This window comes from Orussus abietinus, unplaced genomic scaffold (assembly GCF_000612105.2).
Source record: "Orussus abietinus isolate OABI.00-Male unplaced genomic scaffold, Oabi_2.0 scaffold2, whole genome shotgun sequence".
NCBI lineage: Eukaryota > Metazoa > Arthropoda > Insecta > Hymenoptera > Orussidae > Orussus > Orussus abietinus.
Genome location: NW_019396012.1, coordinates 2202156 through 2220666, shown reverse-complemented (window position 1 = coordinate 2220666; position 18511 = coordinate 2202156). Strand labels below are relative to the sequence as shown.

General features: G+C 58.8%; 1 protein-coding gene across 3 annotated transcripts in view; it reads left to right on the top strand.

The window, feature by feature from the left end:
- Positions 1-8057, top strand: part of LOC105700617 (protein groucho) — a 34119-nt gene extending 26062 nt beyond the window's left edge. For 2 of the 3 annotated variants that reach the window (XM_012426638.2, XM_012426636.2), the window contains exons 7-12: positions 674-811; positions 3555-3834; positions 4501-4526; positions 5886-6715; positions 6779-7658; positions 7819-8057. In XM_012426638.2, the coding sequence (XP_012282061.1) occupies positions 674-811; positions 3555-3834; positions 4501-4526; positions 5886-6715; positions 6779-7658; positions 7819-7926 (2262 nt within the window). In that variant the 3' untranslated portion in view covers positions 7927-8057. The remainder of the gene's footprint in view (positions 1-673; positions 812-3554; positions 3835-4500; positions 4527-5885; positions 6716-6778; positions 7659-7818) is intronic. The other variant, XM_012426637.2, reaches the window with a different exon arrangement.
- Positions 8058-18511: the final 10454 nt, after the last annotated feature.

The following is an 18511-nucleotide window of genomic DNA, read 5'->3' as shown; positions in this document are numbered from 1 at the left end:
TCTCCTCTCTCTCTCTCTCACTCTCTCCGCTCTCTTGAAGGGCGCCCGACTCGACGCACTCGAAGCCGAGCCCTATGTACGCCGAAAGAGTGCACGAGTGCTTCTTCAGCAAGTACTCGGTCCCGATTTTCGAACGAGATTTCCCAGGCTTTTCGTGCGCGCATTCGAAATGTGCACTCGCGTACTTGTGCAAACTCGAGTGCATTCCCGTATGCGCAATCGCGTGCCGGACCCACGCACGGCCCACGCGTTTCAGGGGCCCCGCGATTATCGGCACGCCTTTCCCCCTTATCGGCCGAGTAGCTGAAAACCTCGTACCGTGCCTTTTCTCTTTCTTTTTTTCGTCTCAATTTAAACCGCTGGCAATCGCGACGATATAAGATTCCGATACTGGGTTGAATTATAAGTGCGTTTACCCGCGACCCTCGAGGGGCTTATCGAGGCGAGTTGACCCTTTACGCGTGCCTTTCGCCGACACGCTTTCGCTGGATACTGGAATCGGGAATACGGTGCTAGAGTACATGCTAGGTAGAACGCAAATGTACGGTTCAGGGTGTACTTTTAAATTCTTTTTTTTTTTTTTATTTAATTATTATTAAGATTTTAATTTTCATGAAATTAAATTCTTAACGACGTTCCGTTAACTCGACGTGTCCTTGGGTTCTGCTTGCAGGCGGAGATCACGAAGAGGCTGAACACGATCATAGTGCAGGTCCTGCCGTACCTGCCGCAGGAGCACCAGCAGCAGGTTGCCGCCGCCGTGGAACGAGCGAAGCAGGTCACCGTGACCGACCTCAACTCGACCGGGGCGGTAAGTCCTCGACCCTGAAGAAGGAAGGATCTTGACAACGAGGGAAAACGAGGGAAAGGGTCGAGTAAACGCGCCGAGGAGGGCAAATAATGGGTCCTGAGAGGACATTGATATTCGGCGCGCGGCTCGGACTTATTTCCCGGCGAGTATTACCGATATGCGCCCCCGTCAGGAAATTGGCATTCGGCCCTCGCTCTCCGCGTAATCGAGTTCCGACTAGGTTGCGCCGCCGAGTCGTGTGACGCGAATAATTCCCGCAGCCTCGGCCAAAGGTCGATCGATCGACCGGTATCGCCGATCGATAAGTACCGCCGGACGCCGCGACTCTTTGTGTCAGTCTTCCCACGCGGGGATCTCCGACACGTAGGAGGTGCGCGGGCGTGTAACGTATTAATAAGGCCCCGGGTGGAATTGCAAGGAACTATACGAGGCGATAAACCGTGGTTACTTTCGCCAGTCTCTCGCGGGATAATGGGTCTCGCCGATTGGCGCTTAACTGGGAATTTCGTCAAGTCACGATTAAGATAGTCCTTTTATATAATTACAATTGTATCTATTTCTTTTTAATTTTTAATACGAGGGCTGGGATCTTGCGGCGTGGGGATGCGCGGCCGGGGTCACGTGGTCGGCCCGGGGGGTATATATACCGCGGGCGCGTCGTATGCACCGGCACTCGCGGGCAATCAGTGCGCGCGGCCACATCGGCGGGGGCGTGCACGAAGGGGCGCGCGTGTCCACGGCGAGGCGTCGCTCGTTACGGCCACGGCAACGTTGACGGAGTGCGGGGGTGGGACGGAGAGCGACAAAGGGGACGGGGTAAATGGGCAGTAGCGGCAGCCCCCCATGAATATGTATTACTCGATAAACAGGGGTTGAATCAATATTTCGTTTAATAACACCGCACGGAGGTGTACGCTCCTCCCGCTTTTTCCCTCGCGTCTCGGGTCCGCTCTCTATCTCGGTCTCTCTCGCGCCCGTCTCCCGGCCGATGGATCCGTCTCTCTCGGTCGCGCTCTCGCCTCCACCCGGCGAGGACGGAAGGCATTCCGTGCACGCGCGTCGCCTCGAATTTCAGGCTCGTTAAACGCTCTCCCATGTTCCGTGGAAAGCACCCCCCCTTTCCCCGGCGTACTCCCATACTCGAAAGAAATCGATGACTGGCCGCTGGCTCGATCTCGATATCTCGAACCTCCTTTGCGGGATCTCCGGCGAAGGCCCCTCGAGAACCCTCGGGTGATTGATTCCCCTCTCTTTCTCTCTCACCCTCGTCCATTTCGCACTCACTCGCGGCTGCCAAGAGATTACTCGCCGAATCTCGGGGACGACCGATGTGCGCCCCCTCGTAACATCGTAATTGATGGGCGGCCCGTAATAACGCGACTTCGCCCTCCCCCCCCCCCGTCCGGATTCGCCCCCGGGGGATTCCGCATCCGAGTCACCCCGCACGTGCGACACCCCATACGCGCGACCCTGGGGCGAACCCCCCAGCACTGGGGGGAAATAACTATATCGGGCTCGATCTCGACTCACCCCTCTCCTCTCGGGGGTTGCTTTTCCTGCCGGTCTTTCTGCCACCCGGTCTAAGTGAAACCCAACGATAAGGGCGATTCGCACGCTTAACCAGATTATCGCTCGTTGCAGCGAGTCGTAGCATCCCTCTTATTATCTCGCCACGGTGGGGTGTTCCTCCGGGGGTGATATCACCCCCTTGGTTCGTCGCCCGGACGGAATTGCGCGTTTAGGTTAGGACGGGGTAAGGGTGACGGGTTTTCTTTTTATTTTCTTTTTGCCGATTTCAAGGGTGTCCGGTATGGTGCTCGACTTCCTGGTCTTATCGGGGAAGGATACCCTGGGTATATCGATGATGGGGACTTCGTTATGCGGTTCGTAATGGCGAGTCACGAGACGGGGGGTTTTCTTAGGAAGGGGAGGAGATGAATGTTGGATCAAAAAAACAAGCATGGGCGGCCTGCGGATAAAAAAAAGGGCCCCGCCTAATGAAAGACCTTCCGCTCGTCGCAATAAGGGCGATTCACGCGCCTAACGAGGTTATACTCCGCTGCAGTGAATTCTCATCAAGCTTATTAGATCTCCCCGAGGGGCGCGTCTGGGGTCGAGAGGTACACACCACCCCTGATGGGATAGGGTACGCTTCGCGGGATAGGGCCCCACCCCTTGATGGGACGCTCACGATTTTGACCTACTCCTTCGTGGGGACGGCTTTGTTAACATACGCGCACGCGACTCTCCCTAGGGAGCGCCCCGTGTCCCGATATATGGGGATATAAATATATATTTGGATACGTGTGCGCGGACATCCATATGGAAGCGTTTCGCATCGGTGGACCGAAGGATCCTGCAAAACCCGGCCCCTCGATAGCATCTCCGAAAATGGGCTCGTTACGAGATGGGGCTATCCGGCGGGAAAAAAAAAAGATACCCGGTCCCTTATTAACTTGATTATCCACTTTCGACCCTATATCATACCCTACATATTTTTTTTTTCTATTTTTTTCTTTCGCGCCGGGAAAAGTGTCAGCTGATCGGTTGCGGCGAAGTGCGAAATCGCTCTTGATCGCGAGGCCTTGATATTGCTAGAAATGCGGATTCCAAATAGATCGGGATTTATTCTGGCGTCGGAATAATCGATACGTAAATTTGCGTGGAGTTTTTTTATATCAGAGTGGAGGCCGAAGAACACCTTGAATTTCTTGCGATTACCGGGTATATTGTCATTTTGCAGCAACAGAGGCCCGACATCCCGAGGCTATTGCAACAGATGCACGTGCAGCAGCTGCCTCCAGCTGCAGCGATCGGACCCCACCCGGGGCTCCCGGGTCTTCCTGGTTTGGGCCCGGCCGGGGGACTGCAGGTCCCGACGTCGGCGTCGGCGGCCCTCCTCGGCCTCGGGCTCAACCCTGGCGCCGCGACGACGGCCGGCGCCACCGGCGCTCATCCGCTCTCCATGCTCGGCAAGCCGGACCTCCACCGAGGACAACCGGACGACCTGAAGAGCAACGGAGGTAAGTGCACCTCGTGACGCCTTCGAGATTTAAAGGATATTAACGAAAAAAAAAAAAAGTCAAGTAAAGAAAAATAGTTTTCGCAAAGAATAATACTTTCCATGAAAGAAGTGGCACTTTTCCGCTCGCATTAAGGTGATGTGAAAGTGGCGTCAAAGAGGTCTGGTCAATTTCTATTTTGTTCGATTGTCTTTTAATTTGTAGATGTTTCCAAAATTTTGTAGAAAAAAAAAATGAAATTTCATGGGGGTCAGGACCTTCCTTGTAGCCTCCATGTTCACGTTGTACGGTTTCGATCGATTCGGTACACCCAGTTCGGAGTAAGGTATCATGAACGATTGACCTTTCGGATGCCACTTTCACATCCCCTTAAATAGTGAATAGACGATAATCGACCGAGGGAGTGACACGCCAAGACCGCAGAGACCATTTACTGGGATTGTCCGTATCGTTAAGCCAAGGTGAACGAGAGTAGTAATTAACCGCACCAGGGGATAATGAAATAGAATAGTGTGCGTTCCGCATTTCGATACGGTCCCATTTCTTAACGCGGTTAGTAAAAGGTCGCGCTATCTCGACATGGAAAAGTTCATTTCAAAAGATGCGATACGGAACGAGATAAAAAAGTAAAAGGGTTAACGGAGACCATTTGTCGGTGTGTTCCAGGACTCAGCTCGACCGAGGAGAGACACGTGAGTATAATCTGAAATTACGTATCCGGCGATAACGGGGGGCGGCCTTTCCTTTATCCGCGGGCGGTTTACGCGGAATCGGTGCGAAGTGCTTCGGCGGGTCTCGGGGTGTTTTTCGGGCGTGCGGGGTCGTAGAGGCGGGCGCGGTTCCGCGGCGGATTTACGGTTCCGCCGATGGTCGTAAAGGCGCTCTCGCGATAGGGGAAGCGGAGGCGATAGCGAGCCGGTTTCCCGCGGGAAGCGGACGGGCGGGGCCGGAGAGGAGAAAAAGATTAGACGAAGAGGAGGAGGAAGAGGGACGATGACGAGTATTATAGGTTCGCCGAGCCTGTAATCATCGCCGGGCCGCGGAACGCCCATCGACGCCCTCTCGTTCTCTCGCCGTTCTCTTTTTCTCGTCCCTTTTCCTCTCCTTCGCTGGCGCCGCGCCGCGATGCGTTCCCGCCTGAATTCAGCCGCACGGGAACGAATTTCCAAAACGGAAAGAAAGGGATATTCAGGGGGGATGCGTTCGAAGAAAAAAAAAAAATATTTCTACAAAAATTCCGTAACACGTATAGGACGTCCCGCATCTCCTGCACGTCGCTCTTTCGGCATCGCCTCGTCCATCATTCGCGTTCTCTTCGCCCCCTTTCCCCCCTTCGCCCGGGCCGTTATCGTTACCGCCCCTCCGAGTCGCGGCTCAGCCCTGGGCGATCCATATTCTTCCTGTTTTCTCTCCCTCTCCCTCCCCCCTTTTTTTTTCACTTTTTCCCCCCACTTTTTTTTTCCTTTTCCTTTTCACCATCCGCGCCCACGCCTCGCCGCACCGAATTCCATTACGTTCCATTACGGCGCTAACCGAGCTTGGCAGGGTCGCGTCGAGGGGCGCAGCCCTTAACTCCCGGATTTTATTTGTCAACACCGGGAGGCGACTTTCCCGCCCGGCCGGGGAGAAAGCGGGAGAAACGCACTCCGGGGACGCGGTCGGGCGGGGCGGGGGCGAGGGCCTTTACGGGCGATCGTAAACGCTCCAGACCCGCCGTAAAACGCCCGACGAGAGCCCCGGCGTTTTAATCGAAAGCGGTTTTATACGAGCCCTTGGTAACGCGGCTCCCTGTACGCCTGGTACAGTCGGCTGCGTTAAGGCGGGACGGAAGTGCCGAAGGATCGATCGTTTACGAGACTCTCCTGAACCGGAGATAAGAGATAATTTAGGATATTACCACGCGAACGTGAAGGCTCCAGGGAAAGACCCTAAACCCATGAAATTTCATACTTTCGCGCGAGAATTAGAAAAACTTAATTTCATGGCCGCCGGGTCAACGCGTTAAGGCGCCGCAGTAAATGACGGAGGGCCATCCCTCGTTCGCATTACAGAGGAGCTCGATATCTCCCGGCGACAAGTACGGCCGACCGCGGACCCCGCAAGAGCAGCACCACTCGCACCACTCTCACCATTCTCAAAACCACCACGACCACTCGATGCACCCGATCAAGAAGCAGAAGAAGGACCACGACAAGGACATCGGACACGTAGGTTATCCGGAGGAGGGGTTTCCCCGAGGGCCGGGCGACCGGTACCGGGAAGCCTCGCCCCGTAGTAGATCCGCGGTAGTGGCGACCGAGGCAAAGACTGAGGGTGTGGATGGTTTTGCCGAACGACAGAGCGACGGGGAGAAGAGCGACCAGGACTTGGTGGTGGACGACGCGAGCGAAGGTCCGACGAGTCCCGCCGTGAACGGGACCTCGTCGCCGAGGGAGAACGGGCTGGACAAGGTCGGGGGGGTCTCGTCGCTGGGAGCGGGGTCGGGGGCGAAGAAGGACGCGCCCCCGCACTCGCCGCGCAGCGGCACCAGCAGCAACGCCAGCACCCCGTCCGCCAAGAAGATGGACGACCGCGAGAAGCCGGTCACGCCGATCTCAAAGCCGCTGACCCCGACCTCGGGGTCGGCGGCCGCGAGCGGGGGCCTGAAGTCCAAGCTGCTGCAGGGCCCACCCCCGGGGGTTGGGGGGGCCTATCCGCCCCATTACTCGCCGGGGCCGCCGCCCCACCACCTGTTCCCCTCCGGCCAGCACCCCCACGTGGAGATGATGGCCTACAACGGGTACGCCGCGCCTCGCGGCCCTCCTCTGCAGCCGCTCTACGACCCCCACGTGTCCATGAGGGCGCCCCCCATGGGCGCCGGCGGCGTTCCCGGGGGCAAGCCGTAAGTTCCGGAAGAGCCGCTGCTCGCGGTCTCGAGACTGACCGGGTCGTCCCTATGTTCCAGGGCATACAGCTTCCACGTTTCGAGCGACGGCCAAATGCAGCCGGCGCCGTTCCCTCCGGACGCTCTGAGCGGGCCTGGCATTCCCAAGCACGCCCATCCCGTGACCAACCTGACCCACGGCGAGGTGGTCTGCGCGGTCACCATCTCGAACCCCACCAAGTACGTGTACACCGGGGGCAAGGGCTGCGTCAAGGTCTGGGACATCGGCCAGGGCGGCACCGGCAGCGCCAAGCCGGTCTCCCAGCTGGACTGCCTGCAGAGGGACAACTACATCAGGTCGGTCAAGCTGCTGCCGGACGGTCGGACTCTCATCGTCGGCGGCGAAGCCAGCCAGCTGAGCATTTGGGACCTGGCCGGCCCTACCCCGCGCATCAAGGCCGAGCTCCCATCCTCCGCCCCCGCCTGCTACGCCCTCGCCATCTCCCCGGACTCCAAGGTCTGCTTCAGCTGCTGCAGCGACGGCCACATCGCCGTCTGGGACCTGCAGAACCAGTCGCTGGTCCGCCAGTTCCAGGGCCACACGGACGGCGCCTCCTGCATCGACATCTCGGCGGACGGGACCAAGCTCTGGACCGGGGGCCTCGACAACACCGTCCGCTCCTGGGACCTCCGCGAGGGTCGGCAGCTCCAGCAGCACGACTTCACCTCGCAGATCTTCTCCCTGGGCTACTGCCCCACCGGCGAGTGGCTCGCCGTGGGCATGGAGAACTCCAACGTCGAGGTCCTCCACGCCACCAAGCCCGACAAGTACCAGCTGCACCTGCACGAGTCCTGCGTCCTCTCGCTCAGGTTCGCCTCCTGCGGCAAGTGGTTCGTCTCCACCGGCAAGGACAACCTGCTCAATGCCTGGCGCACTCCCTACGGCGCCTCCATCTTCCAGGTGGGTCTCTCTCCTCCTCTTACGTCGTTATCTCTAGGCTACTTATCATCGCGTTATTTACGCTCCGCCTGGCATCCCGGCGGGGATCGAATCTCCCGTTCGATCTCCGCGGTCCCTGTCTTGCGGCTCTCCCATACCTCTTCGTCTTTTCGCGTTTCAGTCGAAGGAGTGCTCGTCGGTGCTGAGCTGCGACATCTCGGCCGACGACAAGTACATCGTCACCGGCTCCGGCGACAAGAAGGCCACCGTCTACGAGGTCATGTACTAACGAGGACCGGCCCGTCGTCGGCTCTAAGATCCAGGAGAAGAGGAGGAGGAGGAGGTCGAGGTCCGCCGTGTACCAATGATCGACGTATCCAGGATCATCGTCGCCCCCTACGCGACGTCCGGGTCGGGACCCCCCAGGGGCACTAGCTGCATCCTCGTCGACCTCTAGACAATTCCCCACCCCGATCGACGACGTCCCTAACGACGCTCGCAGGGCGTCCCCTCGGGGTGACCCCCTGTTGCGACCTCGTCCGCTGATGTCGTTAATTATCGCCTTCGTTAATAATCCCTCCCCCAGCCCCCCCTTACCCGTGTACATTTTGTATATAACTGTGTTACACATGCTGTCATATTTTTCTACGCCCGACGAGTGAATCGAGAAAGAGACTACGGATTGGGATACGAGAAAGGAGACGACGAGGAGACATAGAGCATGGTAGGATAGAAAATGGGCGCGCGGCGGTATCTATCTGTAAATATATACACACACACATACACCGTCGCGTTCTCGCGCGCCGTCGTTGACCCGTTGCAAGAAATAAATGGAGAAATCCTTAAATCTATCCACAGACCGCCGGAGTCGGGACGAATTTATTTCGAGGCCGAACCCTTTCCCGTCCCCCGATCAGCTGTTCGCTCGAGAGGTGAGTATCCGAGTATCACGGTCCACCGATAAAAACCGATGGACATTTGGAGACATCCGCTAATCGAGTACGTAAATTTGCACGGTCATTTTTATCGGTGTACCAGCTCGCGGGATCCAGCGGAAGTCTCGGTGTCCCCTGTCATGAATGTTGGTTTTGCTCATTTTTCAGGAATCTCGTTAAGGCCGCTTACCCAACCGCGTATCAGTAGGTGTGATTGCACGTCCCAACGGATAATTTTCCTTGGACCCGTACCGAGTGTTTCCAGCTATTACCGGGAGTTATTCGCAGTTTCCGACAGGTGGGACGTCGCCGAAAGGAGTGAGACGTCTCGGTGCCCGCGGTGGTGCCCCGAGGCGTCGCGGAAAGAGCGTCGCCCGCCGTGTACAAGTAGCGGACAAACACGGGAGAGCGAGAGCGCGGCTCGGCGGCATTAATTCGCAAAGCAGCTCCCGTGTCCGTAGCCGCGAACAACGTGGCGGCAAGGGGGGGGGGCAAGGGGCAGGAAGGAGAGAACCGATCGGAGGGATAAAACACGCACGCCCGGCAGATAATTAGCGATGCCATGCATGCGCACGACTCGCGTATTCAATGGGAAGGTTCATCGACGTAACGTTATTATAATAGTGGCACGTTTTGCATATGCGACTGGGCTCGGGGTTTACTGCACGCCACGGCGGCCCGGGCCGCGCCGTTGTACGTGCGCGATAATGATATGCGGCGAGCGAGAGAGCGAATGCGCTCCCGGGGGCGAGGGAGCGCGAGAGAGAGAGAGAGAAGATGGGATAGACGCCCCTGTACCGGCGCGGTACTCCGTGGCGTGTTTTGAATATCGCGCCGGGATAAATGCATTAGCTATTACCGCTAATTCATCGGCCCGCGCCTTATTCCCGTTGCCTTCCGTTTCTGGGATCGCGTGCCCGAAGTTCCCACCGAGTGGTCTCCTCGTTTGGGATCGAATCCGCCTCCTCGTCCCCTACAAAAATGCAGCGCGGCTGGCTTTGCACTAATTGCGAGACGGAGATTTTAAATTTTGTCTCGCGTGTAACCCCCTACGCGCGCGTATGGCAAAAGTACCCGATTTCATTTTTTTTTTGCACGATTAATCCCCGTATGTATTTGACTTTGCAAAATATGCTTTCCCAAATTGGATGGATATTTGGCGCAAGTTCTTTTTTGTTTTTTTTTTTTTTTACACCGACGGTGTTTCTTTGGGGCGGAGCACTTCGGAGTTCCTCGCAGAAACCGAGCGAGGAGGGAGGAGGATGGGAAAGAGCCGAGGGGAGGTGCGCGCGCACGTATCCGCGCGGTCGGTCCAGCCGGCGAGTCTGCGGCTCGCTCGCGCTAATTTCCGCCCCCTCTGCCCCTCGGCAAATCCGTCCGCCGCCCCCCTCTGCGGTCTCTCGCTACACAAACGCAGCAAATTAACAGGCACGCAAATGAGCGAGTTCACGCGGCGCGTTCGTGTTCCCGCTCACAATTGGACACTAATAAACGCCGGTCCCGCGCCCGCCCACCCCCCCGCCGCCCGGCGGGGCGATATCGGCAAACACGGATGATTGTAGGTACGGCGCCGCGCCCCGGCAATGTGCAGGCACTGCCGGGGCCACCCGCCGGAAACGGCCCACGGCCGTTGTTTCGGATGCGTTTAACGCAACAGCGAAAATTACGGTATCCGCGGACTGGCCGCCCTCTGGGCGGGTCGCGGCAATTCCGCCCGCCGGTTCGCACGAGTTTTCCGCGGCGCCCGGGTTTTTCTTTTTTTTTCCACGGGCGAGCCCGCCGATTAACGAACGACTCCCGGTGGAAGGACGGATTAATAAACGCCCCTCGAGCCGCGACGGTCGTCAGGGGGCAAAAGTCGGACCCCGGGAAAATCCCGACTCGATGAAGACGTCCCTTGCTACTCCGAGGAGGGGTCCAGCGGCTCTGGTCGGCGGAGAAGCGGAGTCGAGCGGGCGTGCATCTGCATTTTTTAGGTTCAGCTGCCCGGTCGCGCCTACGTGAACGTGCCTTCCTTCTCCCCCTCGCCCTCCTTCCTTCCCGAGGCTCGCACGTAAGACGGCAGCTGCGATTCACGTATGCGCGGGTACATAAACTCGGCGGGTCTCTCTTCTCTCTCTCTACGCGCTGCCCTCCCCCTTTCCGCCGGGCGTTACGTGTGCCCGCCGCCGCGAGAAGACGCGGGTCCGCGCGGACGTACGAGGCGCCGCTCCGAAAATGTACCCATAGCGCATGCATACAGGCTGTCACGTGGATGCCGGATATATCCGGCGCGGGTACCGAAAGGGTTAAGCGCGAGGCACGCTCGATCGGCGGCCGCTAGGCTTTGGTTCGGATTGGCTAATCTCGGGTAAGCAGGCTCCGATTGGCCGGCAGTACCCTGGGGAGCTCCGGACACCGACTCCGACCGGCGGGACGTGCTCGCGGCCGGGTCGCCGGGATCGAGGCCGCGCGCGCCCCGGCCAGACCGTCCCCCGTAATTGTCTCCGCTCGCGGACCGTCTGCGGCGAGGCGGTCTCTATTTACTCCCTTCTTAATTGGATCCCGCGCGTTTCCGCCTTTGGAATTGAATTTTCCCCCTCCGCGTTCCCTCGCCCACGAGCCGCGGGTGCGGGGCCGGAAGGAGCCGAAGTCGCCCCGGAAGCTGCGGCCAATCGGGCGCCGATACCCCTCCCGAAATTAGGGCGATAGCCGGGAGCGAGGGGGAGGGACAGGGTCTCGCGTAGGTGCGGCGGCCAGGGCGGCATTACCGCGGCGGGGCGGGGGCGGTCCGACGCTGGCGGCGGCGGCGGCGGCGGTGGTTATCCAGATAGCGGATAGCCAGGACGGCGGTCTCGTTTGCGGTTTGACCACCCTTGCGGTGCTCTGCCCTAACCGCCCCTAACCGCCATACCGCACCATCCACAGTCGCGCCGCCCCGCGCACCGACCGGCGCCCGCTAATGTCGCCCTCCACCCGCCGCGCGTTTAAACCCCGAGGCTAGTTTCACACCCTCGGCCACCCCCTTCCCCACCCCTCCGACCCTGGGCGGATCGCCTTGCACGCTCCGTCATTTTATCTCTGTTTTAACGGCCGCTCTCCTCTCGTCGTTGACGTAGAAAAAAAGGAAAAGAATCGGGTCCGATCGGTACTTGACAACGGTACTCGATATTTAAGGGTGGTTCGCATTTTTCAGGAAGGATGGACGCCTTGAATCGCGTCAAGGGAGCTCGGCATGACCGTTACTTGTAGGATAATTTCCGCAACCTTTTATCATTTCTTTTTCTTTCTTATGGGAAAAGCGGGTATGTGGCGTGCACGACCGTAACACTTTTTAATTTCACCGTCTACATTTCACGATACGGGTGAAACGAGCGGAACGTCGATCGCCGGGGAAAGAGTTAAATGCAGATCTCGATGCAAGACGCGCATCGATGCTCGCCGAGGGTAACCTCGTTCTGGAACGTTACGGCGCCGCGCCGCAGGGGCGTCGCGTTTACGATTTTCGAGGAGGGTCGATCCGGCCGTATAACCGGCGTCGACGTCGCGCCGGGCTTCGGATTCTTTACGAGTGGACGTCGCCTCGGCGCGGAATGCGCGACCGAACCGCCAGGGTCGAACCGAGGCCGGACACCCATGGGGGAGGGGCATGAGATTCCCTAGGAAAGGCTTTCAGTTACCATGAAAATACTGCATCGAGATAAAAATAATCAACCGCGTATAGAAAAAAAAAAAAAAAAAGGAAAAAGTAGAGTGGAAGCGCGTAAAAACGAAAAAAGACGAACGGCTGCGCGCAAAATAACTCTGCTCACAGAGGTATGCAGGGTAATGACCGAAAAGGCTGATGCATGCTATTAAATGAATAAATAAAAAACATTCGCGGTCCCCTCGCTCGTAGGGACCGATCGATCGGATTGCAGGAAAATCAATATGGCCTCCCATTTTAGAAATTCGGTACCGACATTCCCCAGTTCCTCCCGCTGGTTTATGGATCCCGGCGCAAGTACGGTCCTAGCTTAACGCGCGAGTATTACCGCTAATTGACGGATAGTTTTTAATATTTCACGGGTCCCCTCCCCGAGGGGACGTCGCGTCGAATGCCGACGACGCCGGGACGCGCATCGGAGCGGGCCGACCCCCCATTTTTTTCGCGCAATAAAAAAGGATCTCGCACGGAATTCCTTTGTCTCCCGTTCGGATTTGCCGGTCGGGCGTGAAAATGATTCGTCACGGGGCGCGGGCCGTAGGATTTAATGACGATTCGCGAGGGTGGGGGAAACGGGAAAAGAAAAAAGAGAAATCGATGGAAGGAGCATACATTTATACGGAGGGAAGACGTAACGGAGGCCTCCTCGTTTTTCGACCCCTCCTCTTTTTTCTTCCTTTCCGCGTGGCGCGCGTTTTAATTAAAAATCGAGGTCGGGTAACACGAGTCGATGTACACACGGAGAGGCTCGGGCGAGGTTTCGGGCCAGAGGAGGGTCGGCCCCGAATCGGCGCGACACCGGTTACACGAGGCGCCCCGACGCCGACGTCGCCGCGGCGGTGTCGGCCCGGGGGGTACGGGGTCGGGGACGGGGCGACACGATCGTACGCGCATGTCCGCAAGATAGCCGCGCGCGGCCTACACATACGGTAGTCGCGGATCGGCCAGGCAGACAAGGCCCGAGAGCAAGCAAAATGGAGGGCAGGCAAGCATGGAATATAAAAGGAAGAAATTCATATCTCCTCGGGGATCTTGCTGCTTTGCTGCTGAGAGACTGTTTTCGAGGGAGCGACCGACGAGCGGCGTCGGCGGCGACGGGCGGGGCGGCCAGGGGGCTGGGCGGAAAAGAGAAGGCGCGCGGCAGGTGCCCGAGCGCCCGAGAAAGAGAGCCGGCGCGGCCGCTCACTCGAGGGCGAAGCGCTCCTCGCGGCGGCCCGATCGCGAGTGCGACGAGGAGACCCGCAGCGCTCGGCCAACGCGACCGAGAGAGAAGCGGCAACTCCGCGCGGACTCGGCGCGCCCGCCAATCGGGGCTCGCCGCCGACCAATGGGAGCGCCGCATTTCGGCTCCGCCGGAAACCGGGTGCGCGCGGCGGCCAACGCCCGAGCAGCGCTTCGTCCCCGCTCGGCCGAGGTTCCACCGGCGTTCCGCGTCTTTCCCCCGGGACGAATCGACGGTACACTTCCTCTACCGCCTTCCCGGACTGCTCTTCGGCTCTCCTCGGCGTCCCGGCGAATTGAAATCCGGGAATTTCGCCGGATAGTTCGACGGCCAGGCCGGCGAGGGGCAAAGTGGAACTCGACCGCCTCAGCGACGGCGCGTTGGCTCGCGGCTCCCGGGAGCCTCTCGGCGCCCGAGAGAGGAACGAGTGCCCTCGTCTCCTCCCTCTCCCGGGCAGTCTCTCCTCCGAGCCACCCAAGGAGCGAGCTCTTTTGTCTCGTGCAGCCCCGTGAATGCACGCCGCGTACGCACAATGGCCCCTAGGTAGAGATCCTCCACTTCTCGCAGGTGAGAGCACCGGAGATACCCGAGGAGCGCCGACGCGGCCCGAGAGGCCTCGTCCCCTGACCGCCGAGGCGCCTAAATCGAGCGCGAACCGACGCGCGGCGTCGCCGTTCGGCTTTAAAGCCTCGATAAACAATTCCCTCTCCGAGGAAAAGTGCCTACAAAGGCGCGGTGGCGGAATGGCGTAATAACGGGGGGAAAAAAACGGGCGGCGGGAAGATACCGGAATGCCGAATAAAAAAAGAAATAAAGAAGAAGAAAAAAAAAGGAAAGAAGAAACATGTCACGTCGCTCGCCCGCTCGAGAGCCCGGCGGGGAAATTACGCGGCGTATCGCAGATAATGTGTGACGAAAAGGAAAAAAAGAGGGAGATGAAAAAATTGTTTACAATGAACGGCCGCCGATACGGCGAGCCGCCCTTCGATATCATCGATCCCCGTTTCGAGAAAATAAGACGGTATCTCGTTACCAATTACCAGGGAAACTTATACGGTTTGCGGGCTCATTACGGGCCGGGTTTCGACTTTTCTCCTCCCCGGGGCGCGCAATTATGAAATTACGCGATTTATCGGGTTTACATGTTTCTCCGGCGACCGTCGAGACGCCGGCACTCCGGTGCCCGATAAGTGTATTATTTCCCGACGTCTTGGCCCAATTGCCCCGGAAATTCGAGCGTAATTGGAGGTCCTCGTTGCGCGAACGAGGCTAGCGTAGGGTTAATCGCCGTAGGCCGCGTTTCCACGGACGCGCGAAAAAGGAAATGTAAATATCAACGGGGAAAAAAAAAGTCGCCACGGTGGGAAGGGTCTTGAAAAAGGGAAGTAATAATAAAGAAGAGAATAAAACCGGGATATAACCAGGAGGAGGGGCACAGATTCGGGTGTCGTCGGATAAGCGGGGACGTATTAATCCCGGCGTCTATTCCGGGCGGAGAGGAGCGATCTTCCCGGACAAATAAAGCGCCTCTTGCGGGAGAAAGAGAGGGCAGGGTCGGCGAGATTCCTCGAGGGGAGACCTTGGGAAAACGGCGGGGGGCGAACAGAGCCGACGAATTATTAATCCGCCCCCTCTTCCCCCCCCCCCCCTTAATCCGGGCAAACGGAGACGTCGCTCGCACCCTCGGCTCGAAAAAGACGCGCGCTCTCTAGAGGCGACAGAGATACCTTCCAGGTACCATCCTTCGTCCTCCTTTTCGGCATCCGCGTCCAGTCCTCGCTCCTTCTCTCCCTCCCCCCCCCCGGGGTCGCACGTCGCGCCGATAACGGCGATCCTTATCGGTAGGTCTCGCTCGCTAGCGGCCTCTCGGAAAGAAACTACGGCCGCGTCTCGGGATTTCAATATCTGCCGCTAACAGCCGCGACACAATAATCTCCCCCAGGGTCGCACTTAACGGCCGAGCTTAACGTTAATCTCCCGCGTCTCTCGTTCTCACCTTCACCCCCTCTCCATCCACCATAGCCACCCACGGCCTCCGAGGAGACGGATCGGCGTTTCCTTCCTCTTTTGCTACTCCTTACCTCCTCCTTTCCTTCCGGGGGCCCTTGGGAGCGGGGGCGGCCCGGTGCCGGAGGGTCCTCTCGCGCCGAGTGCCCGCGCGGTAATGACGGCCGCGAAGTGGCGTCCCACGCGGGGGACCCCGCGGCCCGGGATTCCCGCGGCCATTTCGGATTTAGTGCGCTCCGGCCACCGGACGATCCGACGGTCAGCCAACTTTGCCGGCGGACGCTAATAAACGCCGGCTTCGCGGCCTGTAGCTAGCGCGCGCCTCGATAGCCTCGCAGGGCCGTGCTCCGCGAGGAGGTCGAAATACCGAGCCAACTTGATTTCCGGTCGCGTTGGAGGGTAGACCATTAATTCCTAATTATTCGCCGAAGAATCCTATCTCCTTACCTTTGCGATATACCGCCTTCTCGGAAAATGGAGCCGAGAAGCCCTGTACAACTTTCATTAAAATTACGATTTAAGACTTCACCGGAAATAATCGATCGAACGATCAATCGCCTGGATAGCTCCTTTTTACCCGACTGTTTTCCAAATTAATTGACACACGCAATCTGGACAGAAAAAGAAATTCTGCGGGATCTTTTTTGCTCGGCCCCCAGTTTATACGGGGACGGCGATGATATAAACCACGGCCGCGAATTCCGCTACACCTCGCGTAGGTATGAAATACCTGAGCGAGGAATTCTCGAGCGAGCCCCGAGTGGGCCGCCACTGGCCCTCCACCGGAGCGGCCTTCCCTGCGGGTCCCGCGACGAGCGCGGCCCTGGCTATAAGCCATTACCGCGAGGCACAGACACTCTCTCCCTCTCTGTCCCTCGCTCGTCTGGCGGGGTGGCAGATAACATTGCTGCATGACACCACCGCTCTTGGTAGAACCGCTCTCGGCGAGCCGGCGGAGAGAGCGAGAGGCAGCGCGCCCAGCCGTACGGAACGCGGGGCGCGAGAGAGACGGAGAGACGGGAGCCGCGGAAGGTTGGAGCGAGAGGGGGCGAGCGCGTCACGGGCGCGGCGCGCTCGGTGCCCCTCTGGTGCCCCCCAGTGCCCCGGCACTGGCTGCCGCGGAACGTCCATAACCGAGCGCCATGCACGACGTCGGCGCACAGTGCATTAGGACTGGGTTACGACAGTAAATTTTCACTACCGTGCGGAGTTCTAATGGGGGGGAATGCAGCTGGTTTCAGCGGCCTCGGTGCTCCCCCGACCCCCGCGAGAGGAGTAAGTTGTTCTCGCGGTTCCGCCGCCGGGATATCCCTTTAATATCGCGACCGAGCGCCGTCTCGGCACCAAGGCGCGGTCCGGGGCCAGGAGGGGGCCCCCCGGTCGTCCTCCAAGAGGCACCGGCCGCCCGGTGGCGGAGAAATTCCCCGGTAAAATTAGCACCGCCGTCGACCGGCGTTGGTTTCCTCGACACCTCGCACCTTCCGGTCTAGCGATCTCCGATGCATTGAAAAAAAGGAGGCCCCGATCCATGCGACGCAAAAACATAAGCTTCGAGTTTCACGTCACGTACGTCAGAATAATGTGTTAAGAAGACCAACGGAATTCTCTTCAACGATTATATATATCATCAAGGGTTCGATTTGTCGTTACTTTAGAAAATCCCGCGGGGTTGCCCAGGGTGCGTTCTTCCATCTCGGTGGTCGGGGATAAAATCTCGTGGGGATGAAAACGGTCGGCGAAATTCGAGAGCCCCCCCCCCCCGGGGGAAGGTTCTTAGCTTTTCCTCGAGAAATTGGAATCGATAGACGCCCGGTCGGACAGTGGTAATTTCGCAGGGGCGTGCCGCGGAATCGGGTTCCACGTAGCGGCGATCGATTTCCACCGCCATCTGGATTTCGAGCGGGCGCGAAGGTACAACTGGTTTCCACCGCTCGCTGTGGTGTGCAGCGTGTACATATCGGCCGCTACCACGCGGAGCGAGGAGTAAGTTGTTGCGCGCCGCGGCACCGACTCGTCGAGGTGCTTTTAATATCGCGGAATACTCGCTATCTCGGCGCGCTGTCGCGTGTGGGAGCGAGATACGCGGCCGCGAGTCGAGCGCCTGCACGAAAGTCGCGACCATCCCCCTCCCCTCCCCCAGGTGGAAATTCTGGACGCTATTAAGCGGCAAAGCCAGCCTCGCGGAATCCGAATTCGGGGGCGGATACGGGGCGAAATCCGTGATGGGAACGGCATCGAGGGGAAAAGAGATTAAATAAATAAAGCGAATCAAAACCGGAGCCCCGATATATATATATATCGGAGTCCGTGTCACCTACTTTCGGCGCTATCCTTGCCTCGTCGTCGGCGGCGAGGCGATAATAACGTCACCCGTTCGATCGGTCCCGAGTTCCACATTCGTTTGAATGATTTATTAAGAGCCCGCCGAGCGTGGACCCCTTCTAATCGGCTTAATTCGTTATGGCGGATCCCTCCAGACGCGACGAGACCCATCGCCCCGAAAGTGGAACTCGGTCGAAAGGGTAGCCCCGACCGAAAGTGGAACTTGGCCCACCTCGCGACTCGGCGTTGTCTCTCGCGAGGGGAGCCCGAAATACCGCCACCGAAGGAGAGACTGGCCCGTCTGGATGGAGAGGCGAGCCGCGAATAAGAAGTGCGAGCGGGTCGCTCCAAAGTGGCCGCGTCCGCCGAGAGGGCGTAACTCGACTTCTCTTGGTCCGGGCCATTAGTTCGAGGATGGAATTATTATTCGACGACGAGGACGAGGAGGAGTCCGTTATTACGACGATCGTTATACCGTGGCGTGCACTTACCGACGCCAGGGCCGCAGACGCGGCGACGGCGGCGTCGGCCGGGGGAGGAGAGGGGCGACCAAGCGGCCGCGCGGCCCTTTCTTTCGGCGCGGCCGTCTAAAAAGTGCCAAACGCTCCAGGGGAAACAATGGCCCTGTCCGAGGCCCTCTCGCAGGATGGGAGGGGGCGCCTTGCCGGGCGCGTATTGACGTACGATCCGATATACGACACGC